The 27,685-nt window shown below is 39.6% G+C and overlaps 1 protein-coding gene across 7 annotated transcripts; it reads left to right on the forward strand.

Moving 5' to 3' along the window:
- Positions 1 to 52: 52 nt before the first annotated feature.
- Positions 53 to 27,565, forward strand: inpp4aa (inositol polyphosphate-4-phosphatase type I Aa). Of its 7 annotated transcripts, XM_067603896.1 has the most exons (27): positions 53 to 143; positions 3,540 to 3,710; positions 9,035 to 9,305; positions 9,410 to 9,454; positions 10,508 to 10,626; positions 10,720 to 10,836; positions 11,019 to 11,098; positions 11,209 to 11,326; positions 11,572 to 11,662; positions 11,788 to 11,935; positions 13,018 to 13,148; positions 13,671 to 13,775; positions 13,886 to 13,994; positions 14,112 to 14,129; positions 14,264 to 14,459; positions 15,124 to 15,405; positions 15,487 to 15,634; positions 15,769 to 15,957; positions 16,052 to 16,084; positions 16,812 to 16,984; positions 17,153 to 17,276; positions 18,211 to 18,478; positions 18,946 to 19,043; positions 19,145 to 19,257; positions 19,551 to 19,705; positions 19,806 to 22,485; positions 24,074 to 24,169. In XM_067603896.1, the coding sequence occupies exons 3-26, from the start codon at positions 9,206 to 9,208 to the stop codon at positions 19,936 to 19,938; spliced, it is 3,093 nt and encodes a 1,030-aa protein (XP_067459997.1). In that variant the 5' UTR covers positions 53 to 143; positions 3,540 to 3,710; positions 9,035 to 9,205; the 3' UTR covers positions 19,939 to 22,485; positions 24,074 to 24,169. The 7 variants fall into 7 exon arrangements, with proteins under 7 accessions (XP_067459997.1, XP_067459999.1, XP_067459998.1 ...); XM_067603898.1 differs by lacking the exon at positions 15,769 to 15,957; XM_067603897.1 differs by lacking the exon at positions 14,112 to 14,129.
- Positions 27,566 to 27,685: the final 120 nt, after the last annotated feature.

Consider the following 27,685-nt stretch of genomic DNA (forward strand, 5'->3'; position numbering starts at 1 on the left):
GTTCCGATACGGGCTGGGCGCGCCCCCGAGCCCCGCTGTGATTGGCCGTCACTCGAATGAAAAGCGAATGAAAAGGGTTGCACGAGGTGTGTCTGCGGGCAATTCAAGGGGCCAATCTCCAGTTTCGGTGACACATGGCGCTGGTACTGTAGTTTCAACTTTCACTTGAGATAAAAGCAGTTTCCGCCAGTTTGGCGCTCATGAATTACCTATCTGAAAGGACAAATATTTTTAGACGATTTAAATTTGACTATTTTTAGGCCAATAAAACTGCTAAATGAACGAAAGATTCAGCATTTTTACTGAAATTTAATTTCTTGCAGCATCGACGGGGGGTTTCAAAAAACACTTAGATCATGATTAAAAATAAAACAGTAAAACAATTTATGTGTTTATAATTTCCCAACAGTTTCTCAGCTGAAGGGACTTTGACTCATGACGTCAGTATTTCTAATCCCTTGACCTACATGATCCTAAAGAAACTTTATGCTTTTAGAGCCTCTGCCTCACACCAGGTGCTGCTGAGCTGGGTGAGGGAGTCTCAGCACATCACATTTAAGCTCAAGTAGATACAGTAGACAGTGATGAGGTCTGGAGTAGCTACACTTGTACAGTAGTCGTTTTTAATCTGCGGTGTAAATGTCATGTAGCTGTGATGATGTCAGTAGTTGATAAGAAACAGCTGCACCTTATTGTGAGCTCCAGACTCCATCACTCCACCTTCAGCTACTGCAAAAACATTATCCATTCATGTCACTATAGTTACATCACATAAAAACAACTTTTTCACAATTAGAAGAGGAGAACGGGGTAAATAGAGCCAGTGGGTAAAATAAGCCACCCCCTTTATCTAGGTAACCATAAGCAAAAGTAATCATGTGATCACAAATTAAGGAAGTATAGTTCACATTACTCAATCCATCTTGGACTCAAGCTCATGGAGAGAGTGGTCAGCATGACAGAGCAAATAAAATTATTTTTGTCATGCCAAGTGAATTCATCATGTTACTTAAGTTATTAGTCTTGTATCTTAATTAAAATAGATACATTTTGAACATTATTATATGTTAATTTAAGTCAGTGTGAGCTACAAAACAAGGTCATAAAACTTAGCAGAACTGTGAATCTGAGCCACTGTATGAAATATTTTTGTCAAAATGGAGGTTATGAGGTAAAACATGCCAGTGATGTTGGGGAAAGTTGAGTCAAAGCTCAATTTACCCCCAAAATTATTTTCTGATATTCTAGAGACTAGAGACACTGTTAATGTTTGATCCATGTTACAAGTGTTATAATGTTGATGAATAAATACCTAATTGTTGACTAATGTTAAGTTTAAGCCACAGACAAACATGCTGTACATACAGACAGGTGACATATTAGAGGAAAAGCCAACATAAAGTGTCTTAGTAAGGTGTTGAGTCACCAGAACAGCTTCAGTAAACCTTGGCATTGATTCTACAAGTCTCTGAACTCTTCTGGAGGGATGAACACCATTCATTCAAAAGATATTCCCTCGTTTGGTGTTTTGATGATGGTGGTGGAGAGCGCTGTCTAACACGTCAGTCCAAAATCTCAAGCGTTCAGCTCAAAGTGTTCAGCTGTGTTGAGAACTGGTGACTGTGAAGGTCATAGCATATGATTCACATCATTTAATACTCATCCAACCATTCAGTGACTCCTCGTGCCCTGTGAATGGGGGCATCGTCATCCTGGAAGAGACCACTCCCATCAGGATAGAAATGTTTCATCATAGGATAAAGGTGATCACTCAGAACAACTTTGTATTGATTTGCAGTGACCCTTCCCTCTAAAGGGACAAGTGGACCCAAACCATGCCAGAAAAATGCCCCCCACAGTATAACAGGGCCCTCAGATCCCCTCACTGTAGGGGTCAAGCTTTCAGACCTGGACCAGTTTTTCCTTTAATTTGTCACCTGTCTGTATACACAAAAGCACATTTACACACTCATTCTTTCTATAGCTAACACACAAAGATCACAGTTTAATCTTTACTGAAAATGTTTAGGTAATATGTTGAACAACAGGACACAAACATCATTTTACTTAAAAGTAGAGTTTTTGCTGTTGTTAAATTGATGGCATTAATAAAGTTCAAAATTATCTCAAACTTGTTTGATTTTGTGTAATTTTTATATCAGTATTTAGTGGTAGCACTATTTACCCCATCCTCATGCTCATTTTACCCCTACCTTTGGGTAAGTTGTGCCATAGGACTACCTTTTTTTGATGGGTCATCTTCCTAAAACCACAATAATTAGATAATTTGTTTTAATTTCCATGGGTACACAACAACCTGAGGTATATATAGTAACTATTATTTGAAACAAATACACTATACAATTTTGCAGTAAAATCATCAAATGTAAAAAGTGGCTCATGTTATCCTGTTCTCCCCTATCAGTAATAGTAAATCAAAATTTTGACATATTATCTCATATTTTTTTACTTATTAGCTCTTATAATTCTGACTTAGTCTGTCAACATTTGACTTCGTAAATGTTTTTAACTTAATGTTTCATACTTTTTACATAATTCCTCATTATTTTTTAATGATTAATCAGACCTATTATTATTATTATTATTACTATTATTATTATTCATATGTCAAACCATGCGGAATTATTTGTAGATTTATGCTACGAGTTTTATTATTGATACTACTTATACTTTTTGATTTATTAATGTTTAGAAAGAGATACATAGACTTCCACTATATTTATGTCAGCCACTGTGCACTGTAGAAACTCCATTCAAATTTCAAAATGCTCCGTATGACATGCTGATAAAACATGCACACTCTCATAATGATGACATGACCGTCATGAACCCAAACATACAATGCAGTAGAAACTCCATTCAAATTTTCAGCTTCACTCAATCTCCACTTTATGAACTCATGATTACAACATTTATAGTTTGACATATAACATACGTAAAGCCAATGAGCTGTTTTCAGTTCCAGTGTGCTAATAACAGGCATAATTCACAGCAGCAACTTCATACAAGAGTCCAAATATTTACTTCAACATGCAAATGAACTGTGATGGACCAGATAATTCTAGAAATTATATTTTGAGTTTATGAGGTGGATTGCAGACAAATAGCTGCATTCAAATGCAAATATAAGTCACCCAAATGTTATAGTACATTGACCACTTCAAATACATATAAAACCAAACTACTACAAAACATATCAGTGCAATCACATGCATTTTCTTCAGGAGATGTTCCTTTTCTAATTATTTTTTAATGTTTTATTATTTATTAACTTAGAAACACAAAAGTTAACATATCTTTTATTAGTTACTAACTTGACTTAATAATTATGACTTTCAATGTGTATTTTTGTTATCATTCCTAACTTTCCATCTGTTATTCTGCCACTAAACGGACAGAGATATTGTTTATTAATTCAGTCCATGTGATCTGTCTATGCACGTGCATTAATCCAGCTGCATCATTAATGTTAATTAATAATGTTAATCAGGGTGACAGTGTACAGTCTCTCTCTGCAGATCGGGCCCACAGCGCCGCCCAGTGGAGGAAGGAGGCGCTGCTTCCACCTGAGCTGTATTACGTCTCGATGTGTCAGAGGGAGTCAGGGCGAGTCTTGACTGCAGACATCGTCGAGTGTGCGACCAGGATGCGCATCAGTATGACAAGAAACCTTCGCATTTCTCTGAACGGTATGGATTATTTATCTTTTGCGTGTGTTTCTCATTTGACATCTCATCATCTGGCGGTTTGTCGAGGGTGTTTGCTCACAGGGATGGATGCTGGCTTGAGGAGAAAGCAGCACCTCCCAGCAGGATCAGAATCATACATGTTTACTGCAAAGAGCAAGATCTCAAATGTCGATTTTGCTGTTTATGTTTTTATACACGGCCTGCTGTTTTTTTTAATTGTGCTGAACGCTACATCCTGCAGCATCAGGCAGCATCAGCAGATATCATGACGCAATATTTGTTATTGTCCGAGTGTCAGTGGGAAAAAAAACATGTATCCACGCTGAGGTAATAATGACAATATTATTGGGCAGTGCTGCCATAAATAGACTCTCCATTGGGCTGCGTCCATTTATTTCCATGCACCCTGCCTGGTAAACAGACAGGATGACACCCTGTTTCACGCAGGTTTATAAAATGCCATCGAAGCGTTGATTTAGGATTATGGGAAAAAAAATGTTACTTTTTTTCAATGTATATTACATCTAATACCGGATGTGTTGCTTATGATGTCACGCAAGAGCAGGCCTCCCAGATGCTCCCAGCAAAGCGTACAGGATTAGATTTGATCTGTTGAGTCACAGTTTTTACTCTTTTCATAACAGAGAGGCAACTGAATATCAGTTCTTCTGTGATTCACCTACAACTGCCCCCTATTTCTGTCTTTCTATTGCTCGCTCCCATTCTGTGTGAGCGTTTTGATGAATATTTTTGAGAAAAGGCATTAGAGACTTGTGAACCCTCCCATCTGCACGGTGTTGTGTCAGCTCTGAATGTTCCTCCTGTGTGTGAGTCTGACCCTGTAGCAGTTCAACATCATCAAAGGTTTCTTTCTCATGCTTAGTTTCTCTGCTGTCTGGGTAACAAACACTTCTTTATTCATGATGTTACTACATTTGTGTGTGTGTGTGGCTCCTCTTGAGAATTAACTCCTTTGCATATTCCCCTCCTCTTTGATCAATCTGATCAGAAAGCAATTAATGGATCAGTCTCGGTGGATGGAGCCAGCAATCCCGCCAACCATGCAACCATGTGTCCATGGTTACCACAGACACTCCTACATCAAGTAGACGACTGTAGATAAGACTCAAGGGACCGCCGATTGGCACAGCTCAGCTCCGGACTGAAATGGGATCGATAGGTGTAAATTGAGAGGAACATCGGGGTTACAGGGGGACACAGGAAAAGGAGATGGCTGGAGCGAAAAAAAGAAAAGGGAAATGTTGATGACAAAGCATATGCAAGGAGACAGATCAACAGAATTAGAGAAAAGAAAGAAAGATGCCTGAGAGAGAAGCACTGCAGTGCAGCCGGTGCTGACAGCATCTGCAGGGGGCCAGCTGTGTGTTGCCAGCCTGACTAACTGGGTCATTTTTGTCTCCAGAGGACCACCTGAATCCTCTCTACTTTCATACAAAACTGCTCTCTGGTTGTTCACCACCATTATCCTCACCTTCTCTTAAAGAAAAACATATCTCCCACTGACCTGCTTTGCATGATTGAGGTCAGAGGTCACCTACAGAGCAGCAGCTGTGGAGCTGGTCAGGATTCAGCTTCTTGCTCAGTAGTACTTCATCAACGTGGCTACTTGCTCTTATAGGACTTGAACCCAGGAGTCTGTAACAACCAGCCACACTGTTGACAGTTTGAAAGGAAACCCGCATCTCCATTACTCTCCCAAGTAAAACTGAAACAATTTGCTGATTAACTGATATGTCGATCATCAGAAGATTAATTCGCAACCATTTAACAATTGATTCATCGCTCTTCAAGCAAGAATACCAAACATTCTCTGCTCCCAGCTTCTCAAATATGAATATTTTTATATAATAAGTTAAAGGTGTTGCTGTTTTGGACTGTTGGTTGGACTTGGACTTCAGGAAATTGTGATTTTTCACAATTTTCTTGTATTTAAACAGATTAAGCGTTTAATCAAGTAAATAATTGGTAGATTAATCAATAATCTGCCGATGCAGCTGCAACTTACTTTATCTGTGAGTTATTTTTATGTTTAGTTGTTTATTCTATAAAATATCAGAAAATTGTGAAAAACACCCATCGCAATTTCCTAAAGGGATGTTATCAAATTACTTACGTTTTTTGTCCGATCAACACTCCAAAATTAAAACATTTACTATGACACAAAACTAAAAAAAGCAGTAAATCCTCACATTTGAGCCAGAGGATTTTGGGCTTTTTTGATTGATAAAAGAGTTTATAAATTATTAAAATTATGAAAATTGTTGTAACTAGATTAATCAGTAGATGGACAAATAATTTCCGCGCTACTCTGGGGAACTTTGTGTTTCCCTTCAAGCTGACTGCATGTTGCTGATGATCATCAGACTGATGTGATGATGATGATGATGATGATCCGTGACTCCCCGTGGTTTTGCATTAGATTCACTGTGGGTTTCCTAGAGAGCGTCCCGCAGTGCCTGAGGCAGTGGAGATTACAGCATGTTAAAAGACGGCTCCCACTGACAATGAACTCCCACAAAGCCTAATGAGGCAGAGCATCCATGCTGTATTTTGTCATCTGTTATGGTCTGAGATGAAGGTGCCAAAACAGAGATTAAACTGGCAAAGAGCATCACAATCACACCCTAAATAGTGTGTGTGTGTATGTGTGTAACTATACAGACAACTTTGAATGTTGTGTGTGTCACCGGGGGAGCCGATGTTTTCAATTGTGCGCGGCGTGTGACGTCAAAACAGATTCACGTGTAAAAATAGATCGCCATCACCGAGGTCCTTACACATGAATGCACAGTGGCACACACACGGATCCTTTCTGTTCGTGAGCGTAGAATCAAATAAACAGCCGCGCAAAGACAGACAAACCCTCCCAGTATCAGATATTCCCACTGTCTACCAGGTCTGTGTATATCAGGGCTGAAAAGGGAGAGAAATGTATCCAGTCTGTGCAAGAAGATATTTGTGTGGCACATGCACGCATATAAAAGAGGAAATGTTAACTAAGTCTGACATGCCACAGGAAATGTAAACATTTACCTCCTGGGGCAATCTGAAGCAGCCTTCAGCTCAGGTTAGTCGTCAGACCACTTACTCTTAACCTTTCACATTTTCTTCACACACCGTTTTTCTCTTTCATATTTCTGCCTCTGTGTCTGTCCTCCACTCACAGTTTTGTTGCTCATATTTATCTTTAGTTGTGTGATGCAGGGGCTGAATCAACCCACTCACTGCTGAGTACAACTATTACATCAGTGTCTCCATGGAGGAGCGGCTGTGTGACATTTGATCTTGTCTTTGTGCTGTATACGACATTAATCAAGCATATACCTCCTAATCCCCTGACTGAATCATGTTACATATAAGACTTTTTTCTTCCTCTTTCACATCTCTTCTTCTTCCTGTTTGCTGTAATAAGCATGCTGTGGTCTGCACTGATACTGACCAAAAAAACCAAGAAGTTAAAAATGAAAACAAGGGAAGCGCCACACCTGACGAGACAGAAATATATAAAGAAATGAGGTAGAAACATTTGCTCTGACACCAACAGATATTTAAAAGACATTTCTAACAAATCAAAAGACGTGAAGAAATGGCAAAATGGGACATGGAGAGGTGAAGGCCTAGCAGTTTGTCTCTGCACATTAGTGCAAAAAAGAGGATTTAGATGAAACCAAAGGGGATTGAAGAGGACAGAAGCACAGCGAGGAGATGAAACAAGAGAGGCGGTAAATGTTTCTGTGGAGCCAAATCTCCTGTGTTGGCAACTTGGCACAACCTTAGTTTTCTGTTCGCTCTCACACTTACACACAACTGCAGCATCTGTTAGGTAACAACACGTGCAGCTCTATACTGTACGCTGTGGCTTTTGCTTGATCAGCTCTGTCTTCACAAAGTGAGTATTGGACGTGACAGACGGATGGCTCGGTTTGCACTATGTGTTATACCACAAGTACTTACTGTACATGGTGGAATAATAATTGCTGAGATGATAGTAGCTATGTAAGGCCCAAGAGTTTGTGGTTAAAGTGATAGTGTAAGTGCGTTATCAGATTGTAGTATTGTAGTATTGTTTATAGTCAAAAAAATGAAACAGTCTGTAATTTTTGCCATTTTAAGCATTTTCAGTCAGTTTTCTAACAGTTTGTTTTAGATAGCACATCTTGACAAGTACAAGCCAGGTTCATGTTTGGTATTTAATTCATGGCTCACAGAGGATGATTCTTTCATGGTTTTGGTGGCCCCCTGACCTCCTCATATTGTACCACTGGCAGGTCAAAAGATCCTTTTCACCCACACTGGCCCATGACAAGTTATCTCTAAAAATAATGGCATCAGATTCCCATGAAATCCACAGGTGATATTCATGGAGCCCAGATGAAGAACGCTCACTGTATGTTTTTGTTTTCTGAACTCACACCTGGCCAAAATTTCTACTTATGCTAAAGAAATATCAAAAACCTAATTAACAGATTAAATTTATTGAAAAGAATTTCATTGTAGTGACCTATATGTTGTTTTTCAAGTCCAACACTTGGGCATTATTTATGTTTTATACCTGACCTGCAAAAGGAGCTTTACTTTTGATTTAAAAATATTGAATTACAGTTTTTCCTCAGTGTCCTAGAAGCTGCCTCTGAAATAAATCATGATTCTTGGCGCCTTCCTGCATTATGCTGATATTTTTGGCCATAATCTTGATCCAGCAGCATTTAATAAAAGTCAAATCGGAGTCACAGCATTATATGCTGTATCTGTCTGTGTATATATCTGTTGACACTAGTCTGTCTGAAAGCAAAACTCAGTTTTCAAAAAAAACACTAGAGAAGCAAAAATAGCATCTGCAGACAGCAGGTGCTGATTTTGTAACAGTGTTCGTCTACAGCTGTGTGAAAAGTGACACTTTTCTCTCACAGAAAATCTTCTCACTGCCTATATTAGCACATTAACAGAGAGGAAGGAAGAAGTTCAGAACTGACATGAAAACTACACATCCTCTCATATACTGTTCATGTCAGAATGGAGCATCATGGCAAACACTTAAATAGCCAACTTACATTAGTTATTCAGCTCTCTAACCTTTTAAAATAGCTCACTGTAATGCAATGCTGAGCATTTGTGCAGCAGCAACCTTTACGTAACTAATTACAATCAGTTTTCTAATTTTGTCTAATTTTACTGAGCTCAGCTGCCATCTCGATGAAAGGATGACATCATTATCAAAGAGTTAAGGATGTCCAGTCTGCCTCAGCTGTTTCCATGGAGACAACTGATTAGCACTTTGTTGTTTCCATCTGTTTCCCTTTCAGGTTCATCAGTGACAACCGTGTGACAGCTGAGATCAACACTCAAGGGAAAAGCGCACATATCTCAAAGAACTGACGTGACAGACGAGTTTTGATTTTGCGTCTGGTCGACATCGTTCTGCTCTTCAGCCACTTCATTCTAAAATCAATCCTCAGCCCAGACGTGAACCTGCCATGTCTGGGAAGGAGCGCAGCCCTCGCCATCGGCCATGGTCGGTCTACCGGGCCAACACATTTGATCTCTCAGCTGAGATGATGGGGTTGGCGTTGTCAGGTAACTAAGTAACTGCTACCGTAGTAACCTGTTCACTCCACTTAGGATGAAACAGCAGGGCATTAAAAAAAAGTCCTCCCCACCTCTTTCTCTCTCTACTACAGGAAACAGTCAGGATCCAGATGAGCCTGTGCTGGAGTTCAGTGTGGGTAAGTTCAGGAAGAAATTGGCTGGCTGTGTGTGTTCCACTGGAGATGGTATAATTAGTAATGGTCAAAATATTAAACTTTGAAAGATCCTTTTTTGTACACAGTTTATTGACAGAGCTCCTTACAATTAAGCAGGCCAAATGAGTCCATTATAAGAGAAGGTGGAAACTTGAAATTTTAGATGGTGTATTTAGATTGTTGACAAAAATGGCAAAAATATATCAACAAGCCACTGTAGTTTATTTTGAATCAATTCCACAAACACCTGTTGCAGTAAAAATTCACTTGTACACCAAATGTGTTTTAGTCCACAGCTGAAAATAGTCCAGTGTCCAGCTGTTTTAGGAAATTACTGAGCAATTTTTAAAGGTGAAACTGTATTTGTGATCCAATTTGAAAGATTTAGATCTAAGTAGGAACTGATGGGCTTGGGGCCGAGAGCCACAGACAGGTTAGTGAAGTCAGAGAATATTGAGAGATGTTGTCTATAAAATGTCAGAATATAGTGAAAAATACGTGATTGTAATTTCTTAGAGCTCATGGTGACATCTTCAAATGTCTTGTTTTATCTGATAAGCACTCCAAAATCTAGAGATATTCAGTTTATCATCATGTATAACACAAAAAAGCTTCAAATCCTCACATTTGAGAAGCTGCAATGAGCAAATCTTTAGCATTTTTGTCTAAAAAAATGACTAAAACAATTTATTTTATTATTTCAATTATCAAAATAGTGTTGCTTTAAGGGATCGTGCATTGACACTGACATTGTGTGTTTGTGTTTAAACACTGATCTGATTTGGATGAAACATAGAGGGCAGATGAGTCTTGTTAGGAATTGGCTGAAGGAGTAATTAGATCGTCTATGTGGAACGACATGTTTAATTTGTATCCATATTGTTCGACCCAAAAGCATTAATGTAACAACTGCAGATCATCAAGTACTAACAACTCAAAAGCACTATATAACATTCCTCCCATGGCCAAGGATTAGTGACCATCCTACATTAAATCCCGCAGTTTGTAATCTCTTGTGTTTATATGATGCTGTAGCCTGCAGTGAGCTGGTTACTCCCACTATGGAACGTAAGCCAACCAGCTTCGTGGCTGTCAGCTGCACCACTCCGCCGCAGGCCTTCTGGACCAAGCACGCTCAAACTGAAATCATAGAGGTACAGTGCTGTTTGCTTGCTTGCCCGTCCTTCCTGCTTGCTGTTGGAGACTTCAAACCCATTTCAACTCTCTCCGTGTCTGTTTGTCTCCAGGGGACCAGTAACCCTATCTTCCTGAGCAGTATAGCGTTCTTTCAGGACTCTCTGATCACCCAGCAGACTCAGGTCAAGCTTTCTGTCTATGATGTGAAGGACCGTTCCCAGGGCACGGTAAGCCCCACTCCAGGAATAATTTTTTACAAAACCACTTGACTTTATTGTCTTCAAATTTCCTGTCAGGAAGTGGATAAAGTTCTTATGCTCTCATCTATTTTAAACCCTCTGTAGCCTATATTTCTTTCAATGAAATCCTTCAAATCCTTTGGGTGTGTGTGTATGTTTTTATGTGGCAGATGTACATGCTTGGTTCGGCCATGTTTTCTGTGAAGGAGCTGCTGCAGGACAAACACCACAGACTGCACCTGACTCTCAGGTAACAGACACAGCACATGGTGCCTTTCCCTCTATCTATGACAAACATGAGAGCCACTGCTTGCTGGATTTGTGTTCTGGGATGTTGAATTTACTTAATGTTGACTTCAGGTCAGCGGAGAATGAGCGTGTGGGGAACATCACTGTGATTGCCTGGCAGATAGAGGAGAAGCGTGAGCAGAGAGCTCCTGTTGCAAGATTACAGAGAGCAGACACTGTTAATGGAAGGGTGAGCTATTAAGAGAGTTCCTGTTTTGATTATTCAGGCTAGAAATACTTAAACTTTCCAACTTATTTGTCAGGAAAGTAAAGTTAAGTTCCTACTGCTATGTCTTACTTAGCATCTCTGCGCACAACCTACTGCTATTTCTGATTGTACTGTTTGAACGAGCCTAGTGGGGAAGTTAAACATTTGAAGGACAGATGGATTTCTTTAGGCAAACTTTGTTGTGTTTTTGTGTTTGTGTGTGTCAGATGGTTCTCCCTGTTGATGAAAGTCTGACTGAATCCGTGAGCATTAAATCCAAGTCTTCATCTCTGTGTAAAGACCCACTGCTGAAGGCTGGTGAGTGTGTGTCTATCTGAACTAATTATTAACCTCCTGGGGTGACTATGTGAGAGTGGACATGTGGATTTCTAGTTATGTCATGGTGATTCACATCTGTGATAGTATGTTTCTACGTGCTTCAGTGTTTGGAGGCGTCATGTCGCGGACGTATCGTTTCCCCACCACGGATGGCAACCACCTGCGGGTCCTGGAGCAGATGGCAGAGAGCGTACTCTCCCTGCACATTCCTCGACAGTATGTCAAACTGTTGCTGGAGGAAGACGCTGTCAGGTAACATCAAATTTTTTTCAATTTGATTGAATGGATGCATCTGGTCATACAGTAAGAGCAGCAGAGTTCTGTATTGCAGTGGTTTCCAACCATTTTGGCTTGTGATCCCTTAAAGCAAAGCAATGGCTACCCTTTAGGCTGGGCTGTGGTATCGTCTCTAAATGTTTTTGGACTTTTTGGTTCCATGTGTCGGGGTTGTTTTGACTCTGACTTGTCTTTGTCCCAGTGACTCATCTTGCCTGTTATAGTCTTGACTAACTTTGTGGTATCACACTATCTTTTAAAAATCTTTTAAATAGATGCAAGTAGCTACACTGTATGGACATAATATGGATGTAAATACAATTAGCCAGTGCGTTAATCTCAATCAGTTTTAAGACCACAGAACCAAAATAAGAAAAATGTGTCCCCATCTAAATACTAATGGACTGCACTGTAGATGTAGCCTACCTACTTTTATCCCATGCAGTCATATGTATCTTTACTAGCCCGCAGGCACATGATCGCTATTCAAATTGGAGTATTTGAAACGACTCCCACTGCTGTCATTCTGAGCTGGAAATGAACAGCTGTTGTATTTATGCAAAGGTCTTAAAGACATAATATGTAACTTGATCCTTGATCCCCTCTACTCGCTATAACTTCCAGGGAAACACAGGAAAGACCAGATGATACGTCAGAGAGTGAGGGAGGAACTCAATGAACTAACTAGCTCGCCACTCTATTGTTTGTATTGCTCACTTATGATGGAGCACAATTATTCATAATGTGAACGTTAGCTAATGTTGCTTGCGGCTATTTCATTAGAATGAAATCTAAATCTCTTCTTTTCTTCTTCTGTCGGAGTCACGTCAGATCGATTTTCATCAGCAATTGTGGTTGTTTAACAATGAAGACAACAACTCCCATGATCCCATGCTACTTCATGATGTCATCAAACTCCGTCTTTTGTTATTGTTTTGATTGAGAGACCCCTAGCACCAGAAATTACATACTGTGCATTTAATTAAACAAGCTGCATTAGATCATCAATTTATCAGCTGGATGTCTTGATCGTAAATGTGTATGTGTGTGTTGCACAGGGTGTGTGAGCTGGAGGAGCTGGGTGAACTGTCGCCATGTTGGGAGAACCTCAGGAGGCAGATCATCACTCAGTACCAGACCATCATCCTTACCTACCAGGAGACCATCAGTGACCTGCACGAATATAAAGGTATATTTATAACATTTTAAATGGGTACTCCATCAATTTTAAATGTCCAAGCAAATTTACCAGTCAGGAGATGTTCTACTCAGCCTGTCAAAACAGCTGTGTAATGTCTCCTGTGAGAGGGCTCAGGGAGAGCTTTCATAAGTCTGAGAAAATTACTTGTTTGCTTGGCTTAGATTTTGACCACTGACCATTTTTTGTATCTGAATTTACTTTTTATGTGAGTCTACGAATTCTGAGTGGGTTATCGTCATGCAACACTACACCAGTCAGTGATGATGCAAAATGATCCATGAGTGTCGTAAAACTCAATTTACTGCTCACTATAGACTAAACTATTGAGTGTTTATTATAAAGGGAGCAGTGAATGAGTGAATGGGGGGATGATTTCAGACATAGTCTCTGTCTAACATTCTGTATCATCTTGTATATCAATATTTTTGTGTAAAATAACACATAAGAACTTAACTACCCCCTTGTATACCAATACTGAGAATCTATTTCCTCCTTTCTCCTCCATCCCAGGTCCCTCATTTAAGTCTAGTACACTGAAAGCTGAGAGGAAGTTGGAGTTTATTCCTACTAACCTGCACATCCAGAGGATGAGAGTACAGGGGGAATCTGGCTATGGTGGGTTTTTGTGCATATATATTTATTATGTGTTTTTAAAGTTTTGATAATACAGTTTGTTCAGTATCTTATTTTTCTCTCTTTATTATTGTTCTCTGTCCTCCGATCAGACCGAACATACGATGTTGTGACTATCGGTGCTCCTGCAGCGCACCATCAAGGCTTTAAAGGCTGTGGTCTCCGAAAACTGTTGCACAAGCTTGAAGAAGCCAGAAAAAAGTGAGTAGAGTGAAGCAGAAATTACTGGATTCTGGTGCCACAATATTCATGGTAGTGTTTGAGTTATAAGCAGTTAACAAATCTTCCTTCATATTTTTTTTTGCTGCACTCTATCAGCACTTATGAGGACGATAGGTGAGATTATCTGAAGTGTATTACAAGTTGTTTGTTGTGTTTTTGTCATCGCTGTGTATGCCACACTTGTACCACAATTTATTTCCTCTCTTTTATTTTCTTCGTCTTTCGCACACTGCACTGCACACCCGAAGCTCCGCTGGCTCTGCTGGCTCTGGCCCTAAAGGAATGGCGTATCAGCCTCAGGATGTCGTGAAAGCGAAGGAGCTAATCGGTCAAATTAACACTCTGAAGACACAAGTGTGTTACTACACAGAGCGTCTGTCCCGAGCAGCCAAGGATCGCTCAGCTAATGCTCTGGAGAGAACGCTGGCCATCCTTACAGAGAAAGTAAGTCAGCGCTCAGAGGAACAGAAGGATCTTTAATGTGTTATCAGTCTTCGCTGCTTTCTCTACTAATTCTTCTGCCTTAACTTTTTATCTCAACTCGCACTGTGTGGATACAAAGGATCAGTTAAATGTTTTTGCTGGGAATTTTGGCAGTCAAGTGGAGTAAAAACAAGTCCTGTAGGACACCATAAAACAGATAAAAAAAACAGTATCTTTTCCCTCCCCGTCTTTTCCTCAAAATAGTATTTACTAGCAACATCATGTAACACCAGCAAATTAAATTAAATTAAATCAAATAAACTATTCCATTTAATTTAGTTATGTGAAAACTATTTTTTGTTATAGTGAAAAGTAACACTGGACACTGGCAAAAAAATCTAATCTAAAACCTATAACTTACACTATGACAGATTGATTTAAGCTGAAAAAAGAAGACATTGTGCCTGACTAACACACTGGAAAAATGAGGAAATCACACCGCTAATAGAAAATAAAGTTAACAAAAACTTTCCTTATAACAAGCATTTTGCCCTTAATTTTAAAGGACACAGTTCATAAACTTTAAAGAGCATTTTTTGCTCCAACTCACTGTTAATTTAGCTTCATCTTATGCTCACACTATAACCACATTTCTACCGCTCTTATCCACCCCCCTCTCCTGCAGACTCGTCAGTTGGTGACGGTGTGCGATTCCAAGCTGCTGTCCACAGCCATCCTCGCCCTGGCAGCCGCCCGCCCAGAGTTCACTCAGCAAAGCACCCCGTCCCCGTCCTCCTCCTCCCTCTCACCCTCCTCTCGCTCCCCATCCCGCTCACCCTCCCGCCACCCAACCTCCCCGTCTCGTGCTGCCACCTCGCCCTCTCGCCACGTGACTCTCCCAGAGGGCAGCGAGGCGAGTAAAAGCAAGCGCGCCTCCTTGCAGGCAGATTTGCACGAGGAGGAGTGGGTAGGTCCATCTGCCTCTTAAATATCTGTGCTCAAGTGTGTTTTTTTTTTTATGTTAAGCTAAATCTGTGTTTGCGTGCAGGAGAAGGTTTGGCTAAATGTTGATAAGAGCCTGGAGTGCGTGATCCAGAGGGTGGACAGGCTGCTGCAGCGAGACAAAATCCAGAGCGACAGCAGCTCTGAGGACGTCTTCCTGCTCGCCAACGAGGATCCGAAAAACACCAAGAAAGGTAAACACACACCCACAAAGAGGGATTTGTGCTGTCTGGTTTGTGGATGAGACACATTCATGCACCAGTGTATTGATCAATCTTACTGCTGATTGCAAAGATCAGTGGGTTAATGAATGTGTCACTCTCATTAGGTATCCATAGTAACCAAAAAGCTTCCTGGATACATTCCGAACATAAAGACAAGGGTTTACCATCATCATCAGCATCGTCATCATCACATCATCTTCTTTTATCATCACCACAAAATCATCAACCATCATCATCATCATCATCATCATCATTCTCTCACCAGACTCCTGTATACCTTTCACGTCACATCTGTACGTTCTTTCTCATCCTCACTTCAAACTGCTTCAGAAAGAAGAAGTAGAATTTTTTCTTAATTTTTATTTTTTTACTTTCTCTCACTCGTAGATAGCAGTCCAGAGGTAGAAAAGACGTCTCCAGGTAAGAATTTAATCAAGAATATAGAATCAAAGTTCAATAAACCCAGCTCTTGTGAAAATATTACTTTTAACACATAAGTGATATAGGCGACTATCTAAAACAAAAAAATTAGTCGCCGAGAGGCTAAGTAGGGGAGACTAACCTGCCCAACGCGCTGGCTGTCAAAGAATCCAAAGGGCTGTGTTTTGTAGTTTCATTGCAGGTAAAAACACACAGTGTTGTGAAAGTATCCACAGGCATTCAAAAAGGTTTCAAAAGGTGATCAACAACTATGAGCGGTGGTCAGCAAAAAATAAGGCTTCCCCTCTCTGTCCTTTCACAAAAGTAACAGGTGAACAGGTGACTTGCTTATTGGTACCACCACCAACACCAGGTGACTCAAATTACCATATGTTACCAAAAAAGGTGTTCAACAATAACACAGACCATACCTGGCTCCTACAGGTGATCTTGAACCTATGTTGGATTGCTTGAGGACAAAAGAGAGCTCTATGTTTGTTTTGTTGATATTTCAAATTTAAAAAATACATCACATTGTTTTTAAATCTACTATCTCCTTTACTATTTCCAAATAATCCACTGTATAAAACATAATACAAAGTATGCAAATCATATGTGAATTTGACAACTCTCTCATGTTGGATCACAAGAATTTCCATCTCTGTAAAACTGTTGAGACATTTTCATACATGTCTAACTGTTTATAACCTGTGTTGTGTGTCTGCAGGTGAGTGGAGCGATGCTCTCTACCCTCTTCTCACCACGCTTACGGACTGTGCGTCTCTGATGAGCGATAAAGCCAAGAAGGCCATGGTGTTTCTGCTAATGCAGGACAGCGCCCCCACCATCGCCATGAGCCTCACCCTGCAGTACCGCCGTGACGTCGTCTTCTGCCAGACGGTCAGTCAGTCTCTGCCACCCAAATCCCCAACCCATCCTGTCTTCCATACACATAGACTGAACTAATAAACATGCAGCTTTGGATATTTCCTTGTCATTACACAGTGTTTGATTGCATTGAAAACATGACAACTCATGGCTGTATTGATATGATTTGCCTTCTTACAGCTGACGGCTCTGATCTGCGGCTTCACTCTCAAGCTGAGGAACTGTCTCTGTGACTCAGGCTTCCTCAGGCAGCTACACACCATTGGCTTACTGGTGCAGTACGAGGGCCTGCTCAGCACCTATGGTAACTTGTGTGCTTGTTCAGAAATGTGTCATTATTGAAGTTAGAACTACTGACAAATACTGCACATTAATAACACTTTAAAATGTCCATATATCAGCTTACAACTACATTATAGTGTGTTCTAAACCATTTATTAAATGTTTATATACTGATTATAAATGCTATGGGACTCCTTTAGGGGGACACAAAGCAAAGTGTTACCTTTACATAATGTATAATGTAAAAATTACAATTTTTATCAACATACTAGTATTTGACAATCATTCCCACTGGCTGATGGTAGTCATGGTTTTGAAATAATATCCGTCTGGGAATATTATGACTTTCTAGAAGGATAAATCTGAAAAATTTCAAGTGATCACCAAATTGTGAAAACGTTTATATATGATGCTGCTGGAGTGGCATTCCTAGGAAAAAAATGGCATCAATTTGTCCTTGATTGGTCAGATCATTGGTAAGCATGTGTCACCACAATGCATTTTAAGTCATGACCTTACGTCAAATAGGCCACATTTGATAGAATATTTGTTAACCGATCAGTTAAAAGGTATGATATAAACAAAAACAAATTGAAAGCTTTTTCTCATATTTTGTGCACCAAATTTGGTGATGATTGGATGAAATTTGTAGACAGAGCATTTCAATTTTAAATTAGTTCTATCTGCACCAAAACTTTGCCTAGTCCATGGCCTAACTTTCCACCAAATTTCCCTGAATTATGTTTAGATATCCTGCCAACTAAAAGACAGAGAAACAAAACCACAATATCTTGGTGGAGTTAATGATGTCACTGCTCTGTGTTAGTGTATGGAAACCTTTTTAATTCTAGAGGATATAATCTGGGTGAAGTTTGGTGAATATGACCATATCATCACAGACATATAGCTGAAGTATTATTGCACGTACCTCTGTGATATCGTCTTGTCTCTTAAAGGTGAGGAGTTGGCCATGCTGGAGGACATGAGTGTCGGGGTGATGGACCTGAGAAATGTCACCTTTAAAGTTACCCAAGCAACCTCGGGTTTCGGGCCGGACATGCTGCCGGTGATCACAGGAAACAGGAACGGTTTTAACGTCAGGGTTCCGATGCCTGGGGTGATGTTTGACACGCTGCCACGGGAGATCCAGAACGGGATGCTGCTGCGTGTGCAGCCGGTCCTGTTTAATGTGGGGATCAACGAACAGCAAACGCTGGCTGAGAAGTGAGTCCCTGGAGTTACAGGTCAGGAAAAGTTGAGGGCTTGAGGGTAAAAAAAAAAAAGCGAGAGAAGAGAAAGGTTAGTTCAGATGAAAATGGCAATTTTTGTCAGGAAAGGTAAATGATTAGATATTATAGTAAGATGTATAGTTACATAAAAATATTTGAGATAATAATCAAAAATAACAACAAATTATTTTTCCTGTCTCTTACATTGTTATACCCATCAATCCAGATGAAAATGACTGTAATTTGTGTAAACTTTTTAAACCACTCACTGTATTTTAAAACAGTTATGTGAATATGACATAAAGAAATAACATGGATCCAGATTAACCAAAAAGCAGCCTGCACAGGTTGTCCTGTAGAATGATGAAATATTATTAAACTGAGCTCCCTTGAGTACAGGGCAGCATCACAGTAACAGTGTCATGAAAGATTGCTGCTCTGATATCGTACATATATGTCCAGGTTTGGAGACACGTCGTTGCAGGAAGTGATCAACATGGAGAGCTTGGCTCGCCTCAGCTCGTACTACGACCAGTTTAAAGAGGTCCTGCCAGAAGACTGTGAGTCTACATACAAAAAAGCTTCATCAGAAGGAAAAATCTGTTCTTTGACATCTTCATTTTTCACTCACCTGATCATTCCTCCTCTATTATCTCCTCAGGCCTGCCTCGCTCCCGCAGCACCACCAGTCTGCCCGAGCTGTTCAAGCTGCTGAGCCAGAACGTGAACGCCAAGAAAAGCAAGAACGTGGAGATTTTGTGGCAGGCAGCTGAGGTAGATTGACTTCTCATGTCTTCTCTATGAAACCTGCAAATATAAAAGCTAATTTTTCTTTATTCTTTATTCTTAATTTGGATCCCCATTAGCTTCCACAAGCGGTCACCAGTCTTAATGTGGTCCACAAAAAATCAATTAAATAAGAAAAGGCAAAACAAGCCAAACATAAAGATCATGAAATAAATATATAACTCTACGAATGAAATGGTAGATGATAGAAACTTTAACAATTAAAACAGAAAAAAACAAAAAAGTTTTTTGCCTCTAATCTATTTCTCTGATAACGTAAGATATGCCGCCGGTTGAACGGAGTGCGTTTCACCAGCTGTAAGAGCGCCAAGGACCGCACAGCCATGTCTCTGACCCTGGAGCAGTGTCAGATCCTGCAGCAGGAGCACGCACTCGCCCCACAGGTCTTCTACCAGGCCCTGGACTGCATGCGCAGGTCAGTTGTTATTGCCCCTGCACCAAAAGATATTAGAAAAGTGATGTATTTGCCAAAGTAAAAATAAATGAATTGCTTCTGTTTCTGTTTCCACACACAGTGAGGGCTGCAGGAGAGAGAACACCATGAAGAACGTGGGATGTCGTAAATACGCCTTTAACTCCCTCCAGCTCAAGGCCTTCCCCAAACAATATCGCCCTCCGGAGGGGACTTATGGGAAAGTTGAGACCTAAATGGACTCCTCTATCTGGAACTAAAAGACTGAAGGAGATACTGATGACAGCACCATGCAAACAAATATACCATCACAAACTGAAACAACTGTTGTTGTGCTTAATCACTGTTAAGAAGATTAATGTCCAAGTGCCAGTGCTACTGTAGATTGTTTTATAGCAGTTTCCCCTCTCCTCTCAGTAGTACTAGAATCACACACTTTTCACAGCCAGTTCACAGCCAAAATCAGTAAAGATACGGCGTTCTGTGTTAAATTGTAGCCAGCGTGCAGACAATGTTGGCTGCTGTGCCAGTAGTAGCATCTGGAAGCGTACAGCCACTCTGGATTATTTAAACTTTTGTCCCTAGAATAAGACGTGCAAATGTGTTCTTTACAAAGATGAAGCAACTCACATATTTGTATTTGTCTCAGCTGTGATTATTTGATGTTATCAGTTTGTCAGTTAAAGGATAAAGGCTGCTGATATATTTTTCATATTGATGACAAATCCCATGAAAAGACCAAAACCAACAATCAATTGATCCTACTAACAAGTGTTGTCCATGTAAAATCTGATATAGCTTATTTTTCTCCTCATAAAAAAAACCATAAATGAGCCACTCTGTTGCACTGGGTAACTAACTAGTGCACAAAATGTGTATTAATCCGCTGTTGAAAATAAAAAATAGTCCCCCAAAAATGCCTAATGTACTCCTCTTTGACATTTGTTAAAACCTACAGTGCCCAGCTTTTTTTTTTTTCTTTTAAGGAATAGCGTCTCAAGTATGAAAAAATGGGGATGAGTGAAACTAACAGGGAAGTCAGACTGTATCAAGAGACGGACGAACACATTGTTGGTCTTCTCATGGAATTTGTTGACAAAAAGAAAACTATAACGGCAGTCTTATCCCTTAAGGCTACATTAGGCAAAATTTTTATGTACAGTAGGATTCACTCTTTTTCACCCTAAAACACAAACTGAAGCTGCACTGAGATCCACAGATTCAAATGTTGAACATGATCAGTACTACAAGAAGTGACTAATTAAAACTTATGATAAGAGCCAAACAAGAAATTGTCCTCAACCAGCAGCGTGTAAAGTTGCCAAGTGAAGCTTTAAATCCACACTAAGCAACACAACAGATGATCAGCTTTATCAAAACAAATATCTTTGCCTGTTGAGATATTTCTCTGGACCTAAACTGCACTGCAGGATGACAGCTTTAACATGATGTTAAAGTCAAAGCACTTACTTGTTTATTTCAGTGCTTAATGCCTGTTGTCTGTCTCCTTCCCGCTGTCTCACTTGTCATTTCATCTTCTTTCTCACATAAATATTCAACACAATATTACTCTGTACAACAAGCACAGATCTTTTAGAAGTATAAATCTGACACTACTCTCATTTTTATTGCAGTGATCATCTAATGTCATTTCAGAGGTTCCTCTGGTGCTACACTGGAAGCATTGATGGGGAACACAAATTGTGTTGTTTTTTTTTAATATATATATATATATTTAAGACATTTCTGCAGGATTATATGCAGCACTATATTGGTTTGATGGCCCTTTAAACTTGGGTTTGACAACACTCAGTTGAATTATGCAGAACTTTGTGATTGAAATTGGACGAGGACTTCATTATTTTAACCTGCATGAAGATCAAAAAACAAACTGCTGCTTCATACTATTGTAAATGTATACTGTTGCAATTAGGAGAACCCATGAGCACTTGACAGTGAAATAATGCACATTGCATTATTATACCAACCATCAACAACACCTCTTCTGTTGTCAGTTTAACAGCTCCGATGTACCTTACTGTACAATACTTATTTTGTAAATGTTAATTTGCTTACAGGTATTTATGTTGATATGGCTGGTGTCATAGTTTTATCCATTGTTATTAAGTTATTACCAGTTGTACATGCACACAGGTTGAACAGGGGAGTTTGGGAGATGCCTGCACCCCCACACAGGTATGAGCTGAAACTGGATCATGAATAAAGGCTTCTGAATGCCAAACAATTCTGCAGTTACACATAAATGACACATTCAGTTTTCTTTCACTAGAATTATATCCTGGAAGTGTGTGGAAACATCTGAAACAGTATTTAGGTCACCATGTAGAACATTTATGGAACATGTAACTGAACAGTTAAACATTCACTGGCTTTTTTATTGACCTCTATTGGCTTCTAAGCGAAACCGGAAGTGGCATGATATTTCGCGTCATGTTTCACTTTTCGTCGTCTGTTCCGTCGTATCTTTTTGTCTCTAATAAGCTTGTTTAACCCTCTGAGCTTCAGTTCTTGGTTGTAACTAACTGTTATTCAGAGTTTCTTACCATCCAGCGGCTGTTTGTTGGCGTGTGTCGCCGGAGCGAGAAGTCCGAAAGCTGCTAGCTGTAGTTAGCATGCTGGGGCTAACAATCAAAACAACTTATAAACAACTTAAAACGGAGTCGTGCTTGATTTAGGCTACAGGTCATTGTAAGAGCCCTGGACTCTACCGCTTTAATCAAGGGCTTTGCCACGCGTAAAACCAGGAGGAAAACTTTTTGAAGGTAAAGACGGACTTTAATACCTGCAGTTATTGATTGATTCGTGCAATGTGTGTCAAACTTGAGTTTTATTTTTGGACATTGGTTATATTGGAGATTAACGTTATATGTTAATATTTCTGAGTGAGCAGGATTGTGGTGCAACTACAGTGTTTAAAATGTTAAAATCTACTGTATTTTATCCTCGACGCCTTTTCAAGTATCACCAAACACATTATTACTGGATCAGACTGTGAGTTTACAGTCATGTAAAAGTTATTCGATCTATGTATTTTTGAAATCTTTCATTATATTTTTCATCTTCAGTTGCTTCCTTCTGTGTTTTGTGCCACGTCAGATTAAAGCTGATCAAATATATTTAAAATGTAATATAGTTACAAACTCGATACACAATCAGATTCCACTTTATCATTAAGGAAATACAATACTGGTAAATGATGAATGGACAACACTAAGTAAAATATTATTGTGTTAACTTACTGACACTCTGACTCAGGCTTTTTTTTTTTTTTTTTTAAAGATAAATGTGCACCATCCACATATACATGCATTAATATCTCAACGTCTATTGGATCAAAATGGAGGCTCTGCCTTTTATTTACCCGTTGCCATGGTGAATTGTAGTCTCAGAGCTCCATTGATGTCTTATTTCATTCACCACACACACGCTTCAGTCAACATACTCAGAGTTGCTTGAACTGACCGATCAGCTGATCTGGAACCAACAACTCTTGAATTTCCCATCTTGGGGTTCAGGGTTAGACTCAGAGTTTGTTGAATCTGAAATAGACCCTTTATCAGATGCTTTAACACTATAAACAGTGTGAGCAGTGGAGTTTTCTGCTTCTCATTGCAGTTTGTGGCGCACAGAAAAGATGACAGTCAGCTCTTTCCTCCTCCTCTCAGCTCTCCGTCCGTCTGCATGGCGGTGATGATCCGATGTGTTGTGGCAACATCTCACATTTTCAGCAGCTCTGTAGGAAGGTGAGAAGCTGCACGGTCACATTCAACCTTAAAAAACTAGTTTATAAATGTGACCTTTGCTACATATTTATATTCTAGCTGTCGGCTGGATGTGTTGACCCCTATCGAAAGACGTGTAAACTGATTTAACATGCTCAGAGCGTGCAGAAATGACAGAAATGTGTCTTGTAACTATACTTAACCATTCTCGTATCATGAGAAGAGTTCAAGATAAAAGGTAGTCATTTCCTATAGTCATACAACATCTGTTCTCTCCTTATAAGAGGAGTTTTTGGAGGAATGTTTGGTGGCATGTACACTAAGAACTACTCAAGCTTTTCACCTATAGACCTAATCATTACATTCAGTGTTAGAAAAAACATTAAGACATACAAACACCAGAAATACACTTCTCTGTTAATACACTTTGAATATATTTTGCAAAGGACATTATCTGAGAAAGAGCTGAGAAGCAATGTCCCAACAGGTGGTGTGTTTATTCCTTCTACTTCTTACTCTCACTGGAGGAAGAAAATGGCCAACTTGAAGCAGATCTATTAATAATTTTTGCTTTCTATTGCATAACTCCTCCCATTCGGTCAACTCATAGAGTTCTTGTTTCTCAAAGGTTGTTTGCAGCTGACCGTCGTTGGTTCCAGTCTGTGAAAGGAAGAAGTCCTCCAGCCAGCGCACAGTACAGTTTGTCTTGTTCACACTCAACAGGTAGGTGAAAGGGTTTTCACTTTAAGTTCATTGTGTTAAATGACTAATAGGTGACTAACAAAGTTCAATGTAACAGATTAAAGTGTAAGTGAAGGAATTAAACACAAACCAAAGTGTTAGATGAACAGCCAGGACAGCGCTAGAGTAACGTCTGTGCTCTGCAGGGTCCAGGATGAACAAGAAGCTGCTGGTGGATGTAGACTGTGGGGTAGACGATGCTCAAGCCATCATGTTGGCGCTGGCCGCCCCCAACGTGGAGCTCCTTGGCATCACCTGTGTGCATGGAAACACCACGGTAGAGAACGTGTGTAAGAACACACTGCGCATTCTGCAAGCCTGCAATAAACTGGAGGTGGGTGCTGTTATTTTATGATACTAACAAGAAGAATACTGTGTTTTTTTGACCAATTTGAATCAGTTTGCTCAAAAGTCAAGAGTGTAGCCTCACATTAATTGGAATTTACTGGCATCATGTGACATGTAAGAGTGCAGCTCATAAAACTGCCCAACAATGAGTTGTTGTTCCTCAAACCGCATGACTTGAGGCAGGAACAGGAAAGCCAGTATAGATCAGTTAGATTTAATGGACACAATTGAGTTAGATGAAAATATTTTATTTTTCAGTTATGTCATTTTACTACCAAAAGAAAGCACAAGTGTTTTGGTCAGGCGCTCTGAATATTGGAAATCTCAAATCTATGAATTACATTTGCCTTTATTGAGGCAGATCAACAACAATCCCATTATATCAGTGCTTAAAAATGTATGTATAGTTCTTTAAATTGTTCAGTGAAAGCAGTTATTTGTACCTCATATGTTCCAGATTGGTTGAACAACAAGAACATTTGTGGTCACTATAATTGTAGAGAAAATATTCATTTGCACCAAGTTGTATTTTCAAAACTCAACACAGGTTACCGTTCAGTTTAAGAACATCATAGTGGAATTAGGGAGTTTCTTTACGTCTGTGGAGTAAAATTAATTATTATTTATAAATGATTTTTCTTTTGCTTCTGACATTCTTTTTGTTACGCCAGTGTTGAAGTTTTCCTAACTCATAGAATTTGTCACATCCTGACAAAATTAATTTAATCTTGTAGTGATTAAATGTCATTTTAAGTATATCATATTCGTGTATCAGTATAAATCATGATATAGTACTTTTTTTTTAAAAAAATTGAATCTGTAAATTCAATTAATAAACAGTTCATAAATTAAATAACAATATGAGAATATCTGTTTGGTTAATTCAGTCAAGATTTTTCATCACATTGATTCAAAAATATTGTAAATTCAAATGTCTTTTCTCTGATGGTATATATCACCACATTGCCCAGCTCTCCATCAATGAAGCATAAATTGATTTAAAAAAAAAAACCTATTAGAGGCTGAACAATAACAACAGCTTTACAATTTTTTTCCATGTGGTATATTTACATGTTTAACCTGGTTTGCTCTTCTTTTCATGTGTAAGGTTCCAGTGTTTAAAGGTGCTGCTAAGCCCATCCTCGGGAACTGCATTGATGCTGGTCACTTCCACGGGTTGGATGGGCTCGGAGACGCTCCTGACCCCAACGCTCCTGGTCTGGACCTGGTTCAGAAGGAAGGCGCCGTGTCAGCTATGATCAGGATTGTCAATGAGAACCCAGGGGAGGTGAGAGATGTGACGCAGTTGTAAGTGTGTGTGTTTATGCTTACTGCATGTCTTAAGTCTATGTGTCTGTCCCCAGGTATCTCTTGTTGCTACGGCACCCCTCACCAACCTGGCTTTGGCTGTGAGGATAGATCCCTCTCTACCCAGCAAACTCCAAGGGCTCTACATCATGGGAGGCAACACTGAATGTCGGTAAACATCATCAACTTCTGGTGTCTTCATGCTGCGTTTTTAGCAAAGGTCAGGAGTGCTGACAGTGTACAGTCCGCATGGACGAGACAAAAAATGGAGTCGAAGAAAAAAAGAAAGACATAATTTCCTGGTTTTTTTACCAATCCACCTCCAACTGTTGACTGTTGTGTTGAAAACTCAAACTGGGTCCCATGGAATGACTGAATGGTGCTGTCATTCAACCTACTAGAGATGAAACAAGTCAATTAATCAATTAATTAACAAGCAACTATAATAAGCAATATTACAATAAGCAACTATTTTGATAACGGATTAATTGTTTAGGTTATTTTTCAATGTTTTATGGACTGTTGGTCAGACAAAACAAGCAATTTGAGTCTGTCAGTATCACATTTTTCACTACTTTGTAGCATTAAACAGACAAAAAGATCAGTAAATGATCATATCAGTGTTTGTAAATGTAATCAGATTAAGAGTTATAGTCCTTCTATATGAAGTGTTATTATTCTGTCTACCTCTGTAATGGTGGAGTTCAGTGTGTAATCAGTGGTTTTCTGTGTTATGTTTTTCAGCTCGAGGGAACACCACAGTGTGCGCTGAGTTCAATTTTGCAGCAGATCCAGAAGCTGCGTACATTGTACTGAACGACTACCAGTGTCCCACCTACTTGGCCTGCTGGGAGTTTACCTGCCACAGCAAACTGTCCTGGGTAAGGCTGACTTTTATACATTTCAGCATATACACACAATAGATTCCCAATGCTTATTATACCATATAATGTTGCTGATAAGTAAATGCACCAACAACAACAACATCTGGTTTTACAGGAGTTCTGTGACGCCTGGTTGGCGCAGGACACGGATAAAGCTCGCTTCATGGCACAGATCTTCCAGCATAGCCTCAAGGCGTCACAAAGTGAGCGCCACCAGAAAGAGTTTGTCGCTGGCACGGGTTTTGTTTCCTGTGACTCGTATGCCTTTGCAGCCGCTGTGGACGATTCATTCATCATAGAAAGTGACCAGTATCCGGTTAGCGTAGAGCTGGTGGGCACGCACACCAGAGGTATGATGATAGTAGATACTGTGGGCCTCCTGAAGAAGACTCACAAGGCTTACATCATGAAGAAGGTGGATTTAGAGAAGTTCAAGCAGATGATGATGGCTGCTTTGAAATAGCAGCTGTGAAAGTACTGAGGAGCGACCACATCATCTCTCTGTTTTTCATTCTTGCTCCCATCCACATATGTTACAAACGTTTTCTGTTGAATTGCTGACAAAACTGACAAGTGGTCATTTTTCTAAACTTTTTGTGTTTTTATTAATAATTTTGTAGGACTAACAAGTAAACGATTGTGAAACAATGCAACTGACTTCAAACGGTCACTTTACACTGACTAAAGGAGGCAAGACCAACACTGTACTCAGTTTGTACGATTAAGTATTAACGGCCATGAAGACTTTCAACTGTATGATGACGCCATCCTCAAAATGACCAGAAATCTTTTGTTTTAGAGATGTTTTTAAGCTCATTAAAATTTTAATAGAAACTCTTTATTTGCGTTTTATTTATTTTTTATTTCATTACAAGTGTTTGTTTTCCATAACACACCACACACACACACACATTCATCCAGAATACCACAATGCATATTGATTTTTTTTCAGGAGATCA

The sequence above is a fragment of the Thunnus thynnus genome, chromosome 11 (genome assembly GCF_963924715.1).
Source record: "Thunnus thynnus chromosome 11, fThuThy2.1, whole genome shotgun sequence".
Taxonomy (NCBI): Eukaryota; Metazoa; Chordata; class Actinopteri; order Scombriformes; family Scombridae; genus Thunnus; species Thunnus thynnus.